At 44.4% G+C, this 18,677-nt stretch overlaps 1 protein-coding gene across 1 annotated transcript; it reads right to left on the bottom strand.

The window, feature by feature from the left end:
• Positions 1-8,541: 8,541 nt before the first annotated feature.
• LOC136489366 (uncharacterized mitochondrial protein AtMg00810-like) lies at positions 8,542-17,229 on the bottom strand. Its single transcript, XM_066486025.1, has 2 exons — positions 16,945-17,229; positions 8,542-8,703 (listed from the first exon to the last, which is right to left on the bottom strand). Exons 1-2 carry the CDS (start codon positions 17,227-17,229, stop codon positions 8,542-8,544), a joined length of 447 nt encoding a protein of 148 aa, XP_066342122.1.
• Positions 17,230-18,677: the final 1,448 nt, after the last annotated feature.

Genomic DNA, 18,677 nt, shown 5'->3' with positions numbered 1-18,677 from the left:
ACATGTTGCAAGTGTTTTGATCTGGATGTTTATATGTTTCACACATATGTTGTAAGAGTATGTTCCAAATATTTCTTTTATGTTGCAGCAAGTGTTTTCATGTTGCAAGTTGAAAGTGTTTATATGGATGTTGCATATGTTTTAGTGGCTATACACTTATGCAAGAGTGTATGTTCCAAATGTTTGAGCTATTTCGGACATATATTGCAAGTGTTTCTGTTGCAGTATCTATACACATATGTTGCAAGCTTATGTTTCCAATGTTTCACCTGTTTCAGATGTATTTTGTAGAAAATGCTTCATGTTGGCATGTTGCAAGTGTTTTCATTAGCACTCGAGGGAAGCGTGCAGGTGGAGAAGGTCCCCGCATGCGAGGGCGGTCCCCACATCCATGCGCAGTAGTAGGCATGGGTGCGCAGCAGTGCAGGCGCTCAACAACAGGACGCGAGTAGCATGCGGAGTATGTGGGCAAGCGTCTGGATGCGAGTAGCAGAGAGAGAGGGAGGGAGAAGTAGGCACACACAAGCACCATGCATCTGAGCAGCAGGCACAGACGCGAGCACCATGCATGCGAAGTATGTGAGCCGATGCATGCGAAGTACGCGAGCCGCATGCGGGAGAGGCGCGGACATCTAGATGGGTGCTAACCACACCCTACCTAATGAACAAACAAAATTTGTCACTTGTTTACTATTTGGCTTGGACTAAAATCTTATTTATACCAAAAATATTGGACGCACTTGTGTTTGTTGCTAAATCTTTGTCAATGCATGACACGGATTGTGTGCATTAGTCGTTGTTAGACGAACCTTTGAAAGGCTTCACAGTGAACCATGCCTGCTCACCTTGGGAGTGTTTTGGGAGTAATTAACCCGGATATATGGGTATCACGACTCACAGTGAAAGTGTACAACCTCTACAGAGTGTAAAACTGGTATATCTACCGTGCTCATGGTCACGAGCGGCCTTGGACCCTTATGGAATAGATGATCACTAATGTAGCACCCAGTTTTAAGGACAAAACCAGATAGACACCATATGTGAGCCTAGGAAGTCAAATCTCACATATATCTACAAATAAGGGTAATATCAATAGATAATGCTCAATACATAACGTACTTAGTATAAAGAACATAACCTTAGATAGCAAACAACGGAAAGATAACTCCGATCTTCTGCCACTTGTCACTTCACTGGTCCCTTTGGTATGTTGGTTTGACCTTGTGGCAAGCACTGTTGAGAACTCCCATGTTGAGTCATTTCTTCTAATACTTGTTGTTGCATAGCTAAAAGCGTCTCCTTATCAAATGCAATCAAGGACAACGTAGCTTGGTCCTCCTGATCTCTGATGCTAGTGGTCTCCTCATTACGACCCATCTACTTAGACGAAGAGAGAGGTTTGAGAATAGAGACAAGGTTTTCATAACAGAACAGAGGCCAAAGTGAGCATAACTTTTAGAAAATAACAAGGTTAGGGGGAAATCAAGAAGTAAGCATAAAGGAAAGCATACTAGAACATCTAGTTCTAACTAGGCTTGCGTCCTACAGTCAGCATTGCTCTGATACCACTTTGTAGCACCCGGTTTTATGGACAAAACCAGATACACACCATATGTGAGCCCAAGAAGTCAAATCTCACATATAGCTACCAATAAGGGTAATATCAATAGACAATGCTCAATAAATAACGTACTTAGTATAAAGAACATAACCTTAGATAGCAAACAACGGAAAGACAACTCCGATCTTCGGGTTAAGACTCCAATTCCACAGGGACAACTGACTGATTGATCACAAGCCTAATTCCTCCAAACTCTAGCAATCTGGTACCCGTCTGGGATTTTTCCAAAGATTTAAAAAGTAAAGCAAGTGTAAGTACATGTCGTACTCAACAAATATAACATGGGGTTCATGAGGCTCAAAAGGCTAACACTGGTTTAACTGCGATTAGCTTTTAATTGTCACAATTTTAGCATAGGAGTAGCAACAAGTTTATCACAAGCCCATATAAACACATGATCAGGTAAACGTGAAAAATGAATAGCATTAACAGTAATCATTAGTGAGCATCTTTATCATTAGTATCATTAATGTTCATCATCTATTTCGTAAATATTCCAAGGCCACTCGTGATCGTGAGCACGACTGATATACCAATTTTACACTCTGCAGAGGTTGTACACTTTCACTGTGAGTCGTGATTTACCCTTTCGCCCGAGGTGATCAGCCTCTTGACCCACTACCAAGGAAGGTTAGCAGGGTTCACTATGAAGCCTTTCAAAGGTTCATCTAACAAGTTAAGGCCTTTAGATTCACTCAGCAAACAGATGTAGAGCCCCCATTCCCGATGGCACAATGATGCGCAGGCTATACACAAGGGGATAGAGGCTGCACTGTACCTGATTCGGCAAGCCATTCTTATGCCAACAAAGGTAACCTCTAACAAGCTAGAAAATGTCCTCATATTGAGCTAAAGCCAGAGCCATATAGCCCTCACAGTTGTACTGTAAGTCCCGGATGATCACTTACAGATAAGTCCTTAGGGAGAGGAATCTAGAGCACCATAAAATAGCCCAATGCTCTAGCCCCCTTGTTCCATGTTGCTAAAAAGCATTTTTAGTGTTTTTTGCATATACCATTAGTCAAGTTACAAGATCATGGCTTTAATTGAGCACTAGCATCATACTACCCAATACAATACCCCATAGGTATCAAGGCACAAGGTAACAAAGTACTAGAAAATCCTTAGTGGTGGTCAAGGTAGACACATGCAGTATGAATTAAATGATTTAAGGTGTATAGGTCAACAAGAAGGATCCCATGCTATACTTGCCTTAAACTTAGATCCTTCTTCAAGTCCAAAACTGCAAAGATCTACTTCTTGATTCACCACATATAACTCACCAACTGGACATGATCATAAAGCACCACACAAGCATCCATGCAATCATACATGAAGCAAACAATAGAACTAAATTAGAACAGTACATCAATCATAAGCAAAAGAGTTTGAAACACGATTCTACGCATCGCTATGAACACACAGTCGCGAAAGACACACTAATCAGAGCTACGGTTAAAAAGATACATCTACCGATAGATTTGTTGTATACGCGAAAAACAAAACTATAGGCTTCATTTATTTTAACTATATAGAAGCTTATATAAATTGAATTAAGTCAAATTTAGGTTCGAATTATAAAACTAAAGTAAAACAAATCATATTTTATCTATAAAATTCAGTTGCATAATTATTATTCAAATTAAAGTTTAAACCATGAAATTCCAGAAATAGTGACATGGTAACCACTGTTACTAATGCGTAGATCTCGTTGCTATGAATCTAACGCAACTTGAATGGGTCAAAACGAAGCAAAAACGCAGAAGATGTGAAATAAACAAGATTTCCTTTATTAAAATAATAGATTAAATCTAACCTCAAATTTTAAAAGTTGAAAATATATCTAACAGTAGTATGAACATGTAGATTATAAAATTATGAACCTAACGCAAGTTGAACGGGTCAAATCGGGGTTAAAACGAAGAAGTTATGGCCTAAACAAATCTAGTGGTAGAACTATAAATAATTGAAAACGTATTTTGGATCTAAACTGATGAAACTACGCTTTCCAAAGAAGAAAACTTAATCTATGATTGTACTTTGGACCGCGGGTTCTATTATTGAAAAGCGCAGGGACACTTTAGCAAAATCGGCTGGCTGAGATGGGAAATCTTGGGCCGTTGGATTAGGAATAGACGGCTGAGATGAGAAGACGGGGAGGGAGAAAAGATGCCGGCGCCGGAATAGTAAGGGCGACACGGTGGCTGCCTTTGCCGGTGACGGAGCACGTCGGCGAGACTCGGAACACGGCCTACGGTTCACGGTTTTCAACGGGAAAGGCATGGGGTGAAAGAGGAGGTTGAGGCGAGCTCACCTAGCTGCTTCACGCGGACGAGAGCGGATCCGTGGCGGCGTGGAGAGGACGGCAGCGTGCGGCTTGGCGGGGTGACGGTGGACGGCGGCGTAGGGCTAGCTCTTTGGCAAGGCAGTGCATGAAAGGGCGTGGGGTAGACGGCACGGCGGGGTGTGGCTAGGCTTATATGGGGCCGGGAAGCATAGCGCGCACGGCAGGGGAGGAGTCGAGAGCGGTGCGGACACGGATTCCCGGCCGGCGATGTCTGGCCCGAACACGATGAGGGGAAGGAGAAACTCCTGATGAGCGGGCCCGGCACGTCAGCGGGGTAGGAGGCGTGGCACAACGCGGCGTGCGGGGTTGGGCCGGCGCTAAGTGGGCCGGTGCACACGGGAAGGAAGCTGGAGGAGCTGGGCCTCAGGCTGCTTCGGCCAGAAGAGGAGGAGGGGAAGAGAGTGGACTGGGCCTGCGCGAAGAAGTGGGCCGCGCGCGTGGCAGGCCGTCTGGGCCAAAAGCAGGGGAAGGGGAAAGAATTTCTTTGCTATTTTGTTTTCAAAACTAAATTCAATTTTGAACCAAATCAAATTCAAATAGAGTTTAAAATACACTCTTTAATACAAATAAAAATGAGAAATTTTGGTATGCTCCCAAAAATAAATTTTACAACTTTTTAAAATCTTTTATTTTCAAATTTTCTTTTCTTTTATTTCAAAACCATTTTTTATTTCTTTTGCAAAAGCAATTTAAACCATTTTGAATTTTCAATCAAAACCACTCAATCAAATACATCAAATGCAAGGGCATGTATGCACAAACATGTTGCTAAACCTTATGATAAATTTTAATTTAATGAAAAAATTTATTTTATGAGCACAAAAAGTCCAACTTAAATCATTTTAAACCTATTTTCAAAAGAGGCAAATTTTAGGGTGTTACAACTAAAAATTATTCGTTTATGCTATTCAATATTCATGTTCACATTGATCTTGTGTTTACTATGGGATTAAAACAACTTATTGCTACTCTTATGCTAAAATTGTGACAATTAAAAGTTGAATGCTGTTAAACCTGTGTGAAGCCTTTTGAGCCTCATGAACCCCATGTTACACTTGTTGAGTACGACACGTACTTACGCTTGTTTATTTTTCATTGTTTGGATAAAAATCCCGGATGGGTAATAGATGGCTATGGTAATGACGACTTTCCTGAGGATTACTAGACTTGTGGTCAACCGTTGACGTCCCTGTGATATGGAGCTTCCGCGATAGATTTTTCTTTATACTTCTGCTACATTTATGTGTGGACTATGTCTTATTATTCATGATGTAATAAACACTTGTGATGATACTATTTATAATTTGTTGGCTTATGTGTGTGACTGATCTTTGGGCGCATATAAGATTATGCATCCCATTTTATCCTTAAAATCGGGTGTGACAGACCCTATGCGTGGTCGCACACGGACCATAAGTCAATCACCATGACTTGATAGGGGAAGCAAAAAGCCTACAAAGGAGCAACCAAACTCCTCCGTGGGCTCGGGGGCTATACCCACCAGGTGCGCTCACGCGCACCCATTGGCAAGACAAAAAATCCCCGAGGCGATTCTGCCCGAATCGCCCGAGGGCTCAGGGGCTACTGTCGGGTACCGATAGTAAGGTGCCCGAAGAAGAGGAGCTAATGGTCATCAACACTAATTTACTCGAGCAATTAAGTATGTGGCTATGGCTTCGACCGACCCCAAGGGACGCGAGCCTCGCATTGCCCAACAGCTAAGGCACGGATCTCGCCTCCATGGGGACCCGCATTATCCCCAACCACCGTGGGCGTGGGATGAGGGCCCGGGGCCACACCTATGACGCCAGGAAGGAGACGGACATGTCTCAACGCGAGCCACGACAGGCCATACCGAGGCACGCACACCACCAATAGTGCCGGACGGGCCGGCACTGTGCTACCAAATCCCCGTACGACCCCGGTCAAGGGGAACTGTTGACCATAGCGGGTGCAGGCGACGGGGTTGGACGCCACGACCGGATGACAACAGCCCCCTGTAGCAGGGACGTGACGGGGTGTAGCTACAGGACCAACGGGGCCGGCATATAGGGGGAGAAAAGAAGCACAGCCCCGGAGCCTGCTTGCTCCCTGTTTTTCTCTTTCTTCTTTTCACTCCTTTCTCTCCCCCTCGTGTATCCCAGGCCTTTCCCATAATCTATAAAAGGGAAAGCTGGGATCCCAATCAGGACATCCCGAATGAATCATGCCATGTACTTTTCTGCAAAATTTTGCTACTTTGAATATTGGAAACTTCCATCAAGAAACACTTTAGATTCCACGTCAGAGTTGGTCTACCGTGTTCTAACCTATCACAGGTACTAGGGATGCAAGTTCAAAATATTTTGGGTCATCGGGTCGACCCAAAAACTTAATCAAATGAACTAGAATGACATTCATGTAATTTGATGGGAGAGAAAAAACTGAACTAGAATGGCATTTCACCGTAATTAGTTAGCCGACCCAAAAAACACCATCGGGCACCCACTTGCATCCCTACTTAAAAGTATCATGCATACATTTTTAATTAAAACATTATATTGAAATTTCTTATCAAATAATTAAACATGTAGTAGTATTTTGTATAATAATTATAGTGCTTACTTTTTGTAGTTGGGTGTTCCTAACTCTAAACTTCTGTAGCTAGCGTTGAGGATACATCAAGAGTATCTGGCAGTGCCTTCTTCTTTTGATTTTGGCCTAAAAAATGTCTTGGAATCGAAATGCAATAATCCGCTGATAAAGTATCGTGTTCAGTGCATGTGCTATTGTTTTTTTTTTGAAGTGTCAACGTGGCGAGAGAATCTCCCACCTATTCATTTCATTTGCAATGTGGCCCAACAGGCCCTTCGTGGTATCCAAACGTTTTCACAGTTGCTGTAAAAAGCTAGGAGCACTACATTGCTGATTCAAACAAGCTACACTACTCATCTATTATGACGTGGTCTTTCCTCGATCGGAAGTCTGTGATTCCATAGTTGTGCCTCACTTGTACATGAGACGAAGAGGTGTCTTAGAGTAGGTGCTACTGCATTTGTTTTTTCCAAGTTTTTTCCAAGTCAACTACGACAACGCCAATTGCTAGCACTAAACAATTCATGAAAACTTTCATGAAAGAAGGACAAAACCGTGCAAAAGTTGAAAAATATAAATTCGATACTAGCCCCCTACTAGCTCAGCCCTTCATCTATTGGTTGATACAGATCAAAGTCAACACTTGAGTGCACAAGTTGATTCTATATTAAATAATATGTCCAAGTGGGTTCACAAGCAGTTGAATAGGCCCTAGTTAAGACCGGAGGCTAGCGGATAGTTTAGTGTCCTTTGTTTCATTATATCTTTGTTGATTGCATGTAGGTAGGTTAGTGCCCTTTGTTTCTTAATATTATTGTTGATTGCATGTAGCAGGTACTATGGATATCCATCGTTTAGACAGGCGTGACTGACTTAGGGCACTCCCAATGCAAGAAACTATTAGCAGTTTCTATTGCATAGGACATCGTACCAAGAAACTATTCTTCCCGGTGTAAGATTTTCTATAGTTCAGGACATAAGTAGTGATAGAAACCATGTTTGCTCTCCTAATGGGCTACGAGTGGTTTCTTAACCATCGATAACCGTGAAGACCCGATTTCTTAGTTAGACCTAGTTTCTTGAATTTTTTCTGTCTCACCTCATTAAATCACTTGCCACATTAGCAAATTGTCTACGTGGCAGTGCAATTAATATCTATAGAAACTACCATAGTTTCTGCACTGTGAAGGCACTCCTAATGCTAGAAACCATAGATAGTTTCTATGCCTATTTAATTTGGGTAGATATTACACGTAGAAACTATATTCCCAATGAATTGTTTCTACAAAATGATCTTTTGTCCAATCACATGTCTACCTCCTCACTTATCTACCTTTCATATCTCTTCGTGTCTTGGTTCCCGTGTAGGCTTGGTTTCTTATTAAGAAACCATTTCCTCCTCTCTCTTCTTTAATTGCAGTGCCACATCATCATTTCTGCTTAGTTGGCACCCTAATTAAAGAACATAGAAACCACGTGGTTTCTGAGTTGGGAGTGCCCAGGGCCCTTAGTCATGGTGTTGTACAGTTGGTCTACAGGCTACAGCTCAGCTCATCTCGATTGAACATAAACTACTTCTGTCCTCCGGTCTTAACTAGGGCCTAGCCAACTGCTCGTGAATCCACTTGGGCATTAACATATAATGTAGAATCAACTTGTGCAAGAGTGTTTTGACTTTGATCTGTATCAACCAATAGATGAAGGGCTGAGTTCAACTGCTCGTGAATCTACCATTATTCGTACATTGTTTGTAGTACTCATAGTTGGCATTGTCACAGTTGACTTCGAAAAAAACAAAATAGCATTTGCATTGAGCGCGACTCCAAGACAAATTTATTTTTAGGCATCTCTCAAAAATATTTTTTTAGATAATGGTAGATTAAACAACCGGCTTCTTCCTTCAAGAAGGAATCAGGCCACGAGTTCAATACAGAAGAACATCAACATACCAGCTGACCAAAACATCGACGGCAGCACAAAACCAGTTTTTAACCAAAAACTAAACACTAAGTCTAAGAGCATAAGGCCATCTGAAGAAAGCAGAGCACTGCAGAGCCACGGTCTCAAGATTCTGGCATCCTTGGACAATAAATTTCTTCATGTCTTCACTCCTTTGTAACAGCCCCCACTGCCGCAGCCGGTGCGTAGCTTTGAACACGACCTGCCAAATAGATTTTGGACTGCATTTGTCAAATACCAATTCATTTCTTGTAAGCCAAAGCGACCAGCACAATGTAGCAGCTCCTATAAGCAACAAGCTTCTAAATTCTCTCCCACTTTGTTTGTGCCAAGCACCAAAAATATTTCGTGTACTCGTTGGTGATTTTAAACCAACCATCATATGGATAGCACGCCACAAGGCCTTGGCCATCACACAATCAAAAAACAAATGTTGAATACTCTCTAGTTTAGAGCAATAACAACAATTTCGGTTTCCCCTCCAACTTCGTTTAGCTAAATTATCCTTTGTTAGAATTATCCCTCTCCTTAGAAACCATATAAAGATCTTAACTTTTAATGGAATTCTAAGACGTCAAATGTCCTGAGAGACTTTGAGTCCATTGTTTATTAGGTACGCATACATGGATTTGACCGAGAACATTCCACTAGAATGCAAGTCCCAGCAAAAGGAGTCCCTGCCATCCTGTAAATTAATACTCGCAATCCTACCCATTAGGTCCTGCCAATCCAACAACTTGTTTCCCACTAACGCTCTTCTGAAGGTGATGTTAATTGGTACCGACCGTAGAACCTCAGCCACGGTAGACTGCTTCCTACAGGCAATATTGTATGGGATGGATAAACCTCTTTCAAAGGAGCTCCCCCTAGCCAACGATCCTCCCAAAACCTGATTTGGGAGCCATCCAAGACCTTGAATCTTCCTAATCTCAGAAACTGCTCTTTTACCCCATAAGACCCATCTAGAAGTGAGAGTCCCCCGATTTCTTAGTCACTCGAGATAAAGTCTTTTTTTTAATATACTTGTTTCTAATAAGTTATTGCCAAATACCATCTTCATTCAAAAGCTTGAACAACCATTTACTGAGCATACATTTATTTTGGATTTCTAGGTTCTGGATGCCAAGGTCCCCCTGTTCCTTAGGTTGGCAAATAATTGGCCATCTAACTAACCTATATTTTTTCTTGTGTTGATCATTCTGCCAGAAAACCAGTGATCTAAAATACTCAAGCTTCTTTAAGACCCCCTTAGGAATCTCAAAGAAGGAGAGCATGAACATAGGAAGACTGGACAGAATAGAGTTGATCAACACTAATCTACCGCCAACTGATAGCATCTTCCCCTTCCAACAACTGAATTTTTTTCTCAAATCTTTCCTCTATGTTCTTCCAATCTGTGTTATTCAATTTCTTGTAGTGCATAGGGAGACCAAGGTACCGACATGGATAAGAACCTAATTCACAACCAAATAATTGTGTATATAGATTTTCCTCCTCCTTTGCCTTACCAAAGCAAAAAAAAAAAAATCACTTTTGTGGAAGTTAATCTTAAGGCCAGATAATTGTTCAAACATACATAGAATTAGTTTCATGTTTGTCGCTTGCTCAATATCATGGTCCATGAAGATTATTATATCATCCGCATATTGTAGGATAGATAACCCATCTTCCACAAGATGCGGAACTACCCCACTAACCTGCCCATTTACTTTGGCCCTAGCAATCAAAATGGACAACATGTCCACCACTAAGTTAAACAAAATGGGTGACAAAGGGTCACCTTGTCTAAGACCATTTTGGGTTTGAAAGAAAGGGCCCATCTGATCATTGATTTTTATACCCACATTTCCACCCTGCATGAAGGTTTTAATCCAATTGCACCATGTTTCGGAAAAACCTTTCATGCGCAAAGTCTGTTGCAAAAAAGACCACTTGACTTTATCGTAAGCTTTCTCAAAGTCTATTTTGAATAAAACTCCATTTAGCTTCTCAAGGCGGCCATGTCGAAAACAATATCACAAGTTTCCTGAGAAATAAAAGGTAAAAATTCATTTTCTATTTAGCAGATTTATCGTCCATAGTTAATTTAGATTTGGTATAGTCACCAGACTGCTAGTTTATTAATTACATCATCTTTTATATTATTTCGACTGGTTTTAGAATATTACTCATAAATTTTAGCTAGTATATAACTGCAGTAAACCAAGAAAATTTTGTAAGTAATGTTAAAATAAAAGAAATTCTAAATGCAAAATTACATTCATTAAATTGACGCCAATTCATTAACATGAAAATTTCATTACACTTATTAACTAGTCTGTGCATATGTACTTTTATCTGAAAATGTTATGGATATTTTACCATTTGCAATGCACATGTTGCTACTCTCCTAGTTCTTCCAAAAAACCAGCACAAATTAAGAAGGTTTCGGACAATAAACCACTGGGTTTTCACGGTATTTTAAAATCAGGCCACTCGTAACAAATGAGAAATGACGTTTTTTAGCCTTTGTTCTATTGCCACACAAAATGGACAAATGCATCTAAGGATGGCAACCTCAACTCCTAAATCAGAGCGATCGTGTTGTTGATGTAAATAGAACTAGTAATTTGCTTGTGCCCCAAGTTTCTGCGGCGCAGAATGGGTCTCGTCGAGCATAGCACGGGTGGAAGCAGAGGACAAGGCGATGACCCAGCTGCGGCGCACCATAGTCGATGAGTCCCACACACGTAGTCGTGAGGAGTGTGCGGCCCTCCCAATGCTTGACATGGGTGGTAGTGGGAGCAGCGCGGCGGACATGGGTGGCACCTACCACCAGTAATTGAGCTTTGGCGCAGAGCGGTGGCAGCGTGGTGTGGGGCAGTGAGAGCATGGTGCGGGATCCCTCAAAGGTGGCGCGCCGGCCTACCCACTTGCCTCTATATGTTTTGGTGTTGGGGAGAGAACCTGAATCAGCAGAAGCCAAGAAGAACAATTAGAAGCTGCTCCTCATGTAAGCACCTCTAAGCAATATTATTAGCCTCCTCATGTAAGCAGTTTTGAGCAATATTAGTCATAGGATTATAGATCACATAGCTGACCCGAATTGGGATGACTTGGAGCCTTCCACTGGATGAGAAGCCATGTGGCTTTCTTGATTAGTAATAATTCCAGAACTGTAGTAAAACTGTGCAGACAGCCTGCGTCAAAGCTTATGTGTAAACCAATATTTACGTAGATAGTAGGTTAAATGCCCGCCGTTGTAAATGAAATCAAGAAATAAAGAAAAAACAACCCAGCAAGCTAGCCCACGGTGTCCGCCGCGGAGCCTGCCATGGTGGCCATCGCAATGCGCACTTTGACAATGGGTGTGGCTGACCAAGATTTGCATGCTTGGGGAGTGGAGCTCCAACAAGGATTGGAATCTCCACACTTGGGGAGTGGGACACCATCGATGACCCAGATTTTCAAGCCGAGAGAGAAGCATTGCCACCGACTTGGATCTCCACATTTGGGAAGATGGGCGTCGCTACCTCCATCTAGGCCTGCACCGTCGCCTCCTCACCCCAGCCCACCGCCTCTTTGCATCGAGCTCGTCCAACATGCCGCAATGCTCACTAGGCCATGGTAGGGACTGTCATGCACGCTTGGTTGTGGTGGGGAGCACCACACGTGCTTGACTGGGGTGGGGTATGAAGGGGGGGGGGGATCTGGTAAAACTATCAAGGTATGTAGGGATCGGAGAGAAGTATCTGTGCCAACTGGTGGGGAGGGAGAGTAGATAGGGTTTCTATTACCCTGTACTATGTACTCTGAGGCGAGTAGTGGACCAAGACCGGTTGGGCCTAATTTAACGGAGATGAGCCTCTTAATAGATCTTTCTTAGAAATTGGCTCATATTTAACGGAGGCGAGTAGCGGACTAGTGAAGAGGGCCGGCCTCAATTAACTTATTCTGACACATGGTAGATTACTTGGTGTCCTTAAATAGGCCAACTGCCTCTGAAAATTATTGTTTATTTTTTGATAGGGACACTAACCACCTCTGTAAACCAAAATAGCTATCTCCTAGCATCTTTTGTGTAGTAGTACGAAGAGGGCTGATAAATCGGACCACTAAAACAAAATCTTAGGCTAGAACTAAAGAAACTCGATAAACATAAACATATATGATATATAGTTTTTCACCCACCTGCAACATAGGTTCTCACAAGTAGGGTCAATCATATAAACCCTTATTAAACAACTCCAGAATGGTAAATCATAAGCATAAATGTGATAAAAAAGTAATGAGTACAAAAGGTACAAATCTTGGCTTGACGATTCCCTTGTTATTTTGGGTAAGGAGTCACCCATGATACATATTGAAGATTCCCTTGGTACCGTGGGTAAAGAGTCACTACGAGGTAATGGTCTTTGGTTCACAATGAATTTGATGTTGTCTTGACTACAGAGCTTTGTGACCAATAAGGAGTCTCCTCACCCTAAGTCATTGCTACTGCTCTCTATACCAGGTCGCAAGGTGAACATGTCGGTGAGCCACGAAGGCCATAGGTGCCGACACCAAGATGACAAGAGTGGCAAATAATTCCTTGATCCAGCAACGACACCTTGACTTCCCACTCCAGTCTAAGCTTTTACCACTAACCTCTCCCTAATCCCATGCTAATGTCTTTAATTTGATCATTTAGCACTCCTGAATGGCGTAGCAGCTCCAGTCTTCTGTAGCAGGCAAGCACCCAAAATGATTGCACAAATGGGGTATAAATAGGGTGAAGGACCGAGAAAGGCGATCAGGGGGTGAATGGGAGCCTAATCAAAACTTCTTTCGATTCTAGCCACTATCCCAACACCGCCCAAAAAATCCTTTCTTCTAGCAAAATCAAGTCCCACTAGTCATTGACAAGGTTATAGGACTTGAAAAGTGCTAGGAAGCTCAAACAAACAAGCGAAAGTATGGACAAAAGAAGAAAACACCCCGAAAACTTTACAAGACTTTCAGTCCACAGACCACGGAAGTTTTCCACTTGATCATGGAAGTTCTCAGTTACTGCTTTCAGTGGCTCTAACCAAAGAAGAAAAAGGCAAAACTCGATCAAACAAGCTCTGATTGAGCTCAATTTTGTCGTCACATTCCGAATGAAGTTTAGAAACTATTGCCAAAAGATCAACTCCAAAAACCAAGGGAAACACCAGGGATCTGGATTCTCCCAGATATGATCGGGGTTTTCTCAACTTTCTTCAAAATCCCCCAACTTCATGCTCGAGAGGAATCTGACCAAACCAATTGGTAGATATGTTTCTGTAAGGTCCTTGCACGTTTCTATCCACCCCAATCAGTCTCAAATCCATAGAATCCTAAAAACCACCAAAACGAAAGAGAAGGGGTTAAGGAGAGAAACCGAAATGAAACAAGAACTCAGATCTTCCGAGGAGTGATTGCTTTATTTCAAGCAACAACAAGATCTGGTTCTTACAAAGGAATGATTACACAGACACGGCTGTGGATCTCACTTAGTACAGACTCAGGCTTAGAACTAAAAAACTAACACCTAAGGAACTCTGGAATGAAAGCACAAGAGAGGTGGGCTGGTTAGGAGCACCCACCCACTTATTTATATAGATATTACAAATTCCTAACATGCCCTTAGATATTTAGGCTGAACCACTTAACCCCAGGGGAAAAATGGTCCATCTTTTGATCAGTGCATCTGACGGTCATGAGCTCTTCATGATTTTTCTTCGCCTCGACGTAAGCATCACAATGACGCCACATGCCGCCTCCAATTCCATACCAAACTCTAACCGGATTTTGAAGCCCAAACCCGAAAACCGTCCGCCGGTGGTTTTGAGGCCCAAACCACCAAACCCAGTTGGCGAAGTGCATCCACTACGCCTACTCCACGATCTTAACGTGTGTTGCCACTTGTCCTCGACCGCCCGATCACCAAGTCCCTCGCGCCTCCGCTTGACTTGGTCAACATGGTCTACTCCTCCACATGTACACTTGCTTGTCAATGTCTCCAAGTGTTAGCCACCCACAGTCCATCTTCCGGACATCTTGGTCTCTCAGTCCAAGCCTCACGTCCATCCTTCACCGCTCCTAGTCTAGCATGGCATCTCTCTACTTGACCTTCTTCATAGCCATGGACCGTCTCTATGCTCCATACCTGCACACCACAAGCCAAGAGACATGTTGCACACACCAAACTCACGCTAAGGTTAATCTGACACTCAACCAAAGCCTGATAATCTCCTGACAATCACACATCATCAACTCGACACGCATGGGCACAATCAACCATGTGTTCACATAGGGAAAACCACCCTAACTAGCCATTGGCTAATAGCTAATAAGAATTGCATGAATTGGATGATCTGACCACGAAAAGGTCAGTACTTTTTTCTCTAGAACTAATCGTTACAATCTCCTCCACACTATGCAGCACTCCGGTGCTTAGTTTTCTCACTAGAACTTCCAGTGCACCTGTCTAAATTTTTTTGCGGACATGGGAGATCCCTACCTATTTTTTTATTATATTAGCAAAATAGAGTATGTACAAGGTACAAGACCATAGGTGTAAAGGAAAAACCTAATGGACTACTCCACAAACTATGTTTTAAGTTCACAAACTATGTTTAACTTCTCAGAGTTTTGAATTTCAACCTTTTTTTAATTTTTCAAACGACCTCAGATGGAGACACAATGTAAACCAAAGCTATAGTACTTGGCGCTTTTTAAGGTTTCCTTGAGGTTTTTGGACCCTAAGGATATTCTTTTTTGTGGTAGTAGTAGAAAAAGCTCTGTCTTGAACAACTTCTTTCAACCTTGTAAAGAAAGGGTGCCCCAGTCAAAGATGATTGCATTTTGATGAGTCCAATTGATCCAGCAAGCAACAATTACATTTTCTTGAAAAAGGTGGTTACCTAAGACCAAATAAACGACATGTGAGCTAAAACACTCAAAAAGTATATAATTCAGAATGAAACAGGAAATACAACAAGTGAATCCATGAACAACAAGAAAAACCTCGATTTCAATGTATCTATTGGGACCCTCAATCTCCCATGACTTTCCTTAGAAGAAGATAATTGAATTAAGAATTAAGTTTAATTTTCTCAATGTATTCTAGGTACCTCATTGTACTTGATGACATCGAGGAGCGACAGTGGGACAATATAAAGTGACAACGACAAACCAGGCGGTAGCTAATCTCTGTAGCAAGCATGGTAGGGACGGCTATGTGTACAATATGAGACCTCTTGATAAGACACATTCCAAGGAGTTGCTAGACGCTATCTTGAAGGATAATTTAGCTGTATCTGACCAGAATTTGGCACAAATTGTGGAGAACTTTGATGGCCACCCACATTCTCTTTTAAGCGTGGCAAAATATTTGCTAAGGAAAGAAGAGTTTCTAGGAACCTTTTTGGAAGATTTAGGTGGTCGTATGAACCATCCGGACGAGCATGCTTTCACTGAGCTGCAACGAGTTCTGACAAAACACTTCAAAAGCCTGCCAGGTCGGCACAATATCAATCTCAAGATCTTGTTATTGTACATGTGTGTGTTCCCAAATACTGTTGGCCCACACAGAAGTCGACCACTCACCAGTCTTGCCGACCACGACTATCGTTGTCCGACCACACCCTATGGTGAGAGGTAGAAGAAGGGAGGGAGAACAGAGCATGCACACTCTGCAGAGACATCAGCGTTGGCCGGAGCTCTTTATAGGGGATGACAAATCTGAACTCTCTCTCTTTACTGAGTTGCAGTGGCAAACTATATATACAACTCTATCCATCTAGTCCTACCACAGCTGCCATGCTGCTATAGTGACTAGATAACACAGTAGAGCCGACTTCGGTGCTTGCTCCTGCTGTGGCTACAGTGCGGCAGGTGAACCGTTCGGCGCCTGCCCCTGCAGCGGCTACAGTACCACAGCAGGGTACCTTTTCGGCGCCGCCTTCCCCTACTGTGTGTTCACACAAGTTAGTAGTAGATTATCTAACAATTCTTCCCCTAATCCTACTGCTAACCCTTGAATCTCCTTCAGCTCCGTGAACCGAAGACGTCCGAGCGGCTTGGTGAGGACGTACGCGAGTTGCCGACCAGTTTCGACGAACTCGATGACGATTTGCCCTCCATCGACACAGTCCCTGAGGAAGTGGAACTTCACATCGATGTGCTTGCTTCAGTCATGGAGAACCGAATTCTTCACGAGGGCGATGGCGGGCTGGTTGTCCACCATCAGTGCTGGTGGGTGAGCTTCCACACCGGTTAGCTTGCCCAGTAGCCGGCGTAGCCACACAACTTGGCACGCCGCTGTGGCCGCCGCTACGTACTCTGCCTCGCACGTAGATAGCGCCACCACCTTCTGTTTCAGCAGCAGCCATGAAATTGGAGCCGACCCGAGGAAGACGAGCATGCCAGAGGTGCTCCGCCGTCCGTCGATGTCTCCCACCATATCTGCATCGCTGAACGCAGTGAGCTGCAGCCTACTTCCGCCGGTCTTGGGGAAGACGATCCCCTGATCCACCATCCCCTTAATGTAGCACAGTAGCCGCTTCACTGCAGCCCAGTGATCCTCTCTGGGATCCTCCATGAAGCGATTGACGTAGCCCACGACGAACGCAATGTCCAGCCTCGTGTGGACTAGGTAGCGCAGGCCGCCGACGATGCTTCGATAGAGTGTTGCATCTACCTTCGCCGCGGTACTGGCCTTTGTCAGTTTCAGCCGCTCATCCATCGGAGTCACACATGGCTTGCACTCAGCCATGTCGCTCCACTCCACCAGCTTTGAGGCATACGCGCTCTGACCAAGCATGAGTGCCTCCTTCAGTCCTTCCCCTACCTCACCTCGATGCCGAGGTAGTAGGAGAGCGCACCGAGATCGCTCATTCAAAAATGAGCCGCCATCTCATGCTTGAAGCTGTTGATGTCCTCCGCACGCGCGTCGGTGACGATCAAGTCGTCCACATACACGCCGACGACGAGCTCCTCCTTCCTCTGTCGCCGCGTGTAGAGCGCGTGCTCGGTTGCGCACCGTGTGAACCCAAGCTCGCCCAGCATGGCGTCAAGCTTGGCGTTCCACGCTCGTGGGGCTTGCTGTAGCCCGTAGAGCGCCTTGCGCAGTCGGAGCACCCTGTGCTCCGCTCCCTTGATGGCAAAACCTAGAGGTTGTCTGACGAAGACCGTCTCCGCCAGCTCACCGTTGAGGAAGGCCGATTTTACATCTAAGTGATGGACGCGCCAGTCCTTTGCTGCGGCCAAAGATAGTAGCAAATGGATAGACTCCATGCGCACTACCAGCGCAAAGACTACCTCGAAGTTGATGACCTCGCGCTGGACAAAGCCTCGGGCGATGAGTCGCGCCTTGTGCTTGACAATGGCGCCGTGCTCGTCCTGCTTGACCTTTGTACACCCACTTCAGGCCGATCGGACGGCATCCTGGAGGTGGATCGATGAGCTTCCAAGTCTCATTTTCCTCGATCGCCTTCATCTCCTCCAGCATCGCTCGTCGCCAGTGTGTATTGCGCTCAGCCAGTGCGAACATGGGTGGTTCCTCTACACTAACGAGCAGCAGCTCTGGGTCATTGAGCAGCCGACCCGCCAGTCCTAAGGGCCCTGTGCCGCCGACGATGTTGTCCAGCCTGTGGAACTGCACCTCCTCACCTTTGTGGAAGGCATCCACGAACACAGTGATGTCACTTGGAGGTGAGGCAAACTCGATCAACGTTGATGGAGCTCCCTGTTCCGCCGGAGTGCTCGGCATAGCACCTGGAGTGCTCGGCACCCCGGATGCAGTGCTCGACACTACTCCTGGACTGCTCGTCATCACTCCTAGAGTGGTTGGCACCACTGCAGGAGTGCTCAGCCCCAGCCTTGTAGTGGTCGGCCCCACTACAAGACCCCTTGACTCCGCTATGGGAGTGCTCGACACCTATCCTGGAGTGGTCGACGCCACTGCAGGACCTCCCGGCTCCACTCCTGGAGTGCTCGGCACCCCACCCGAAGTGCTCGGCATCCCTCCCAGAGTGCTCGGCTCTGTCGCTGGAGTGCTCGGCACCCCTCCCGGAGTGCTCGGCACCTCTTCTCCAGCGTCTCCACCACCATGGATGACTAAGTGCTCGACGACGAAGGTGCTAGTGAAGCCGCCAGCTTCCCCCGTGCTCGGACTATTCCAGTCCCAGGCTA

Source organism: Miscanthus floridulus, chromosome 10 (assembly GCF_019320115.1).
Source record: "Miscanthus floridulus cultivar M001 chromosome 10, ASM1932011v1, whole genome shotgun sequence".
In the NCBI taxonomy this organism is placed as follows: Eukaryota; Viridiplantae; Streptophyta; class Magnoliopsida; order Poales; family Poaceae; genus Miscanthus; species Miscanthus floridulus.
The sequence above is the reverse complement of the archived record's forward strand: the minus strand, read 5'-3'. Positions and strand labels throughout refer to the sequence as shown.

Excerpts from the sequence above, each read along its gene's own strand:
- LOC136489366 (XM_066486025.1), bottom strand. The coding sequence starts at position 17,229 with ATGGATGAGCGGCTGAAACTGACAAAGGCCAGTACCGCGGCGAAGGTA. Across the intron at positions 8,704-16,944 it reads CGTTCAGCGATGCAGATATG|GTCGTGTTCAAAGCTACGCA; the intron begins GTGGGAGACATC and ends TCTATTTGGCAG.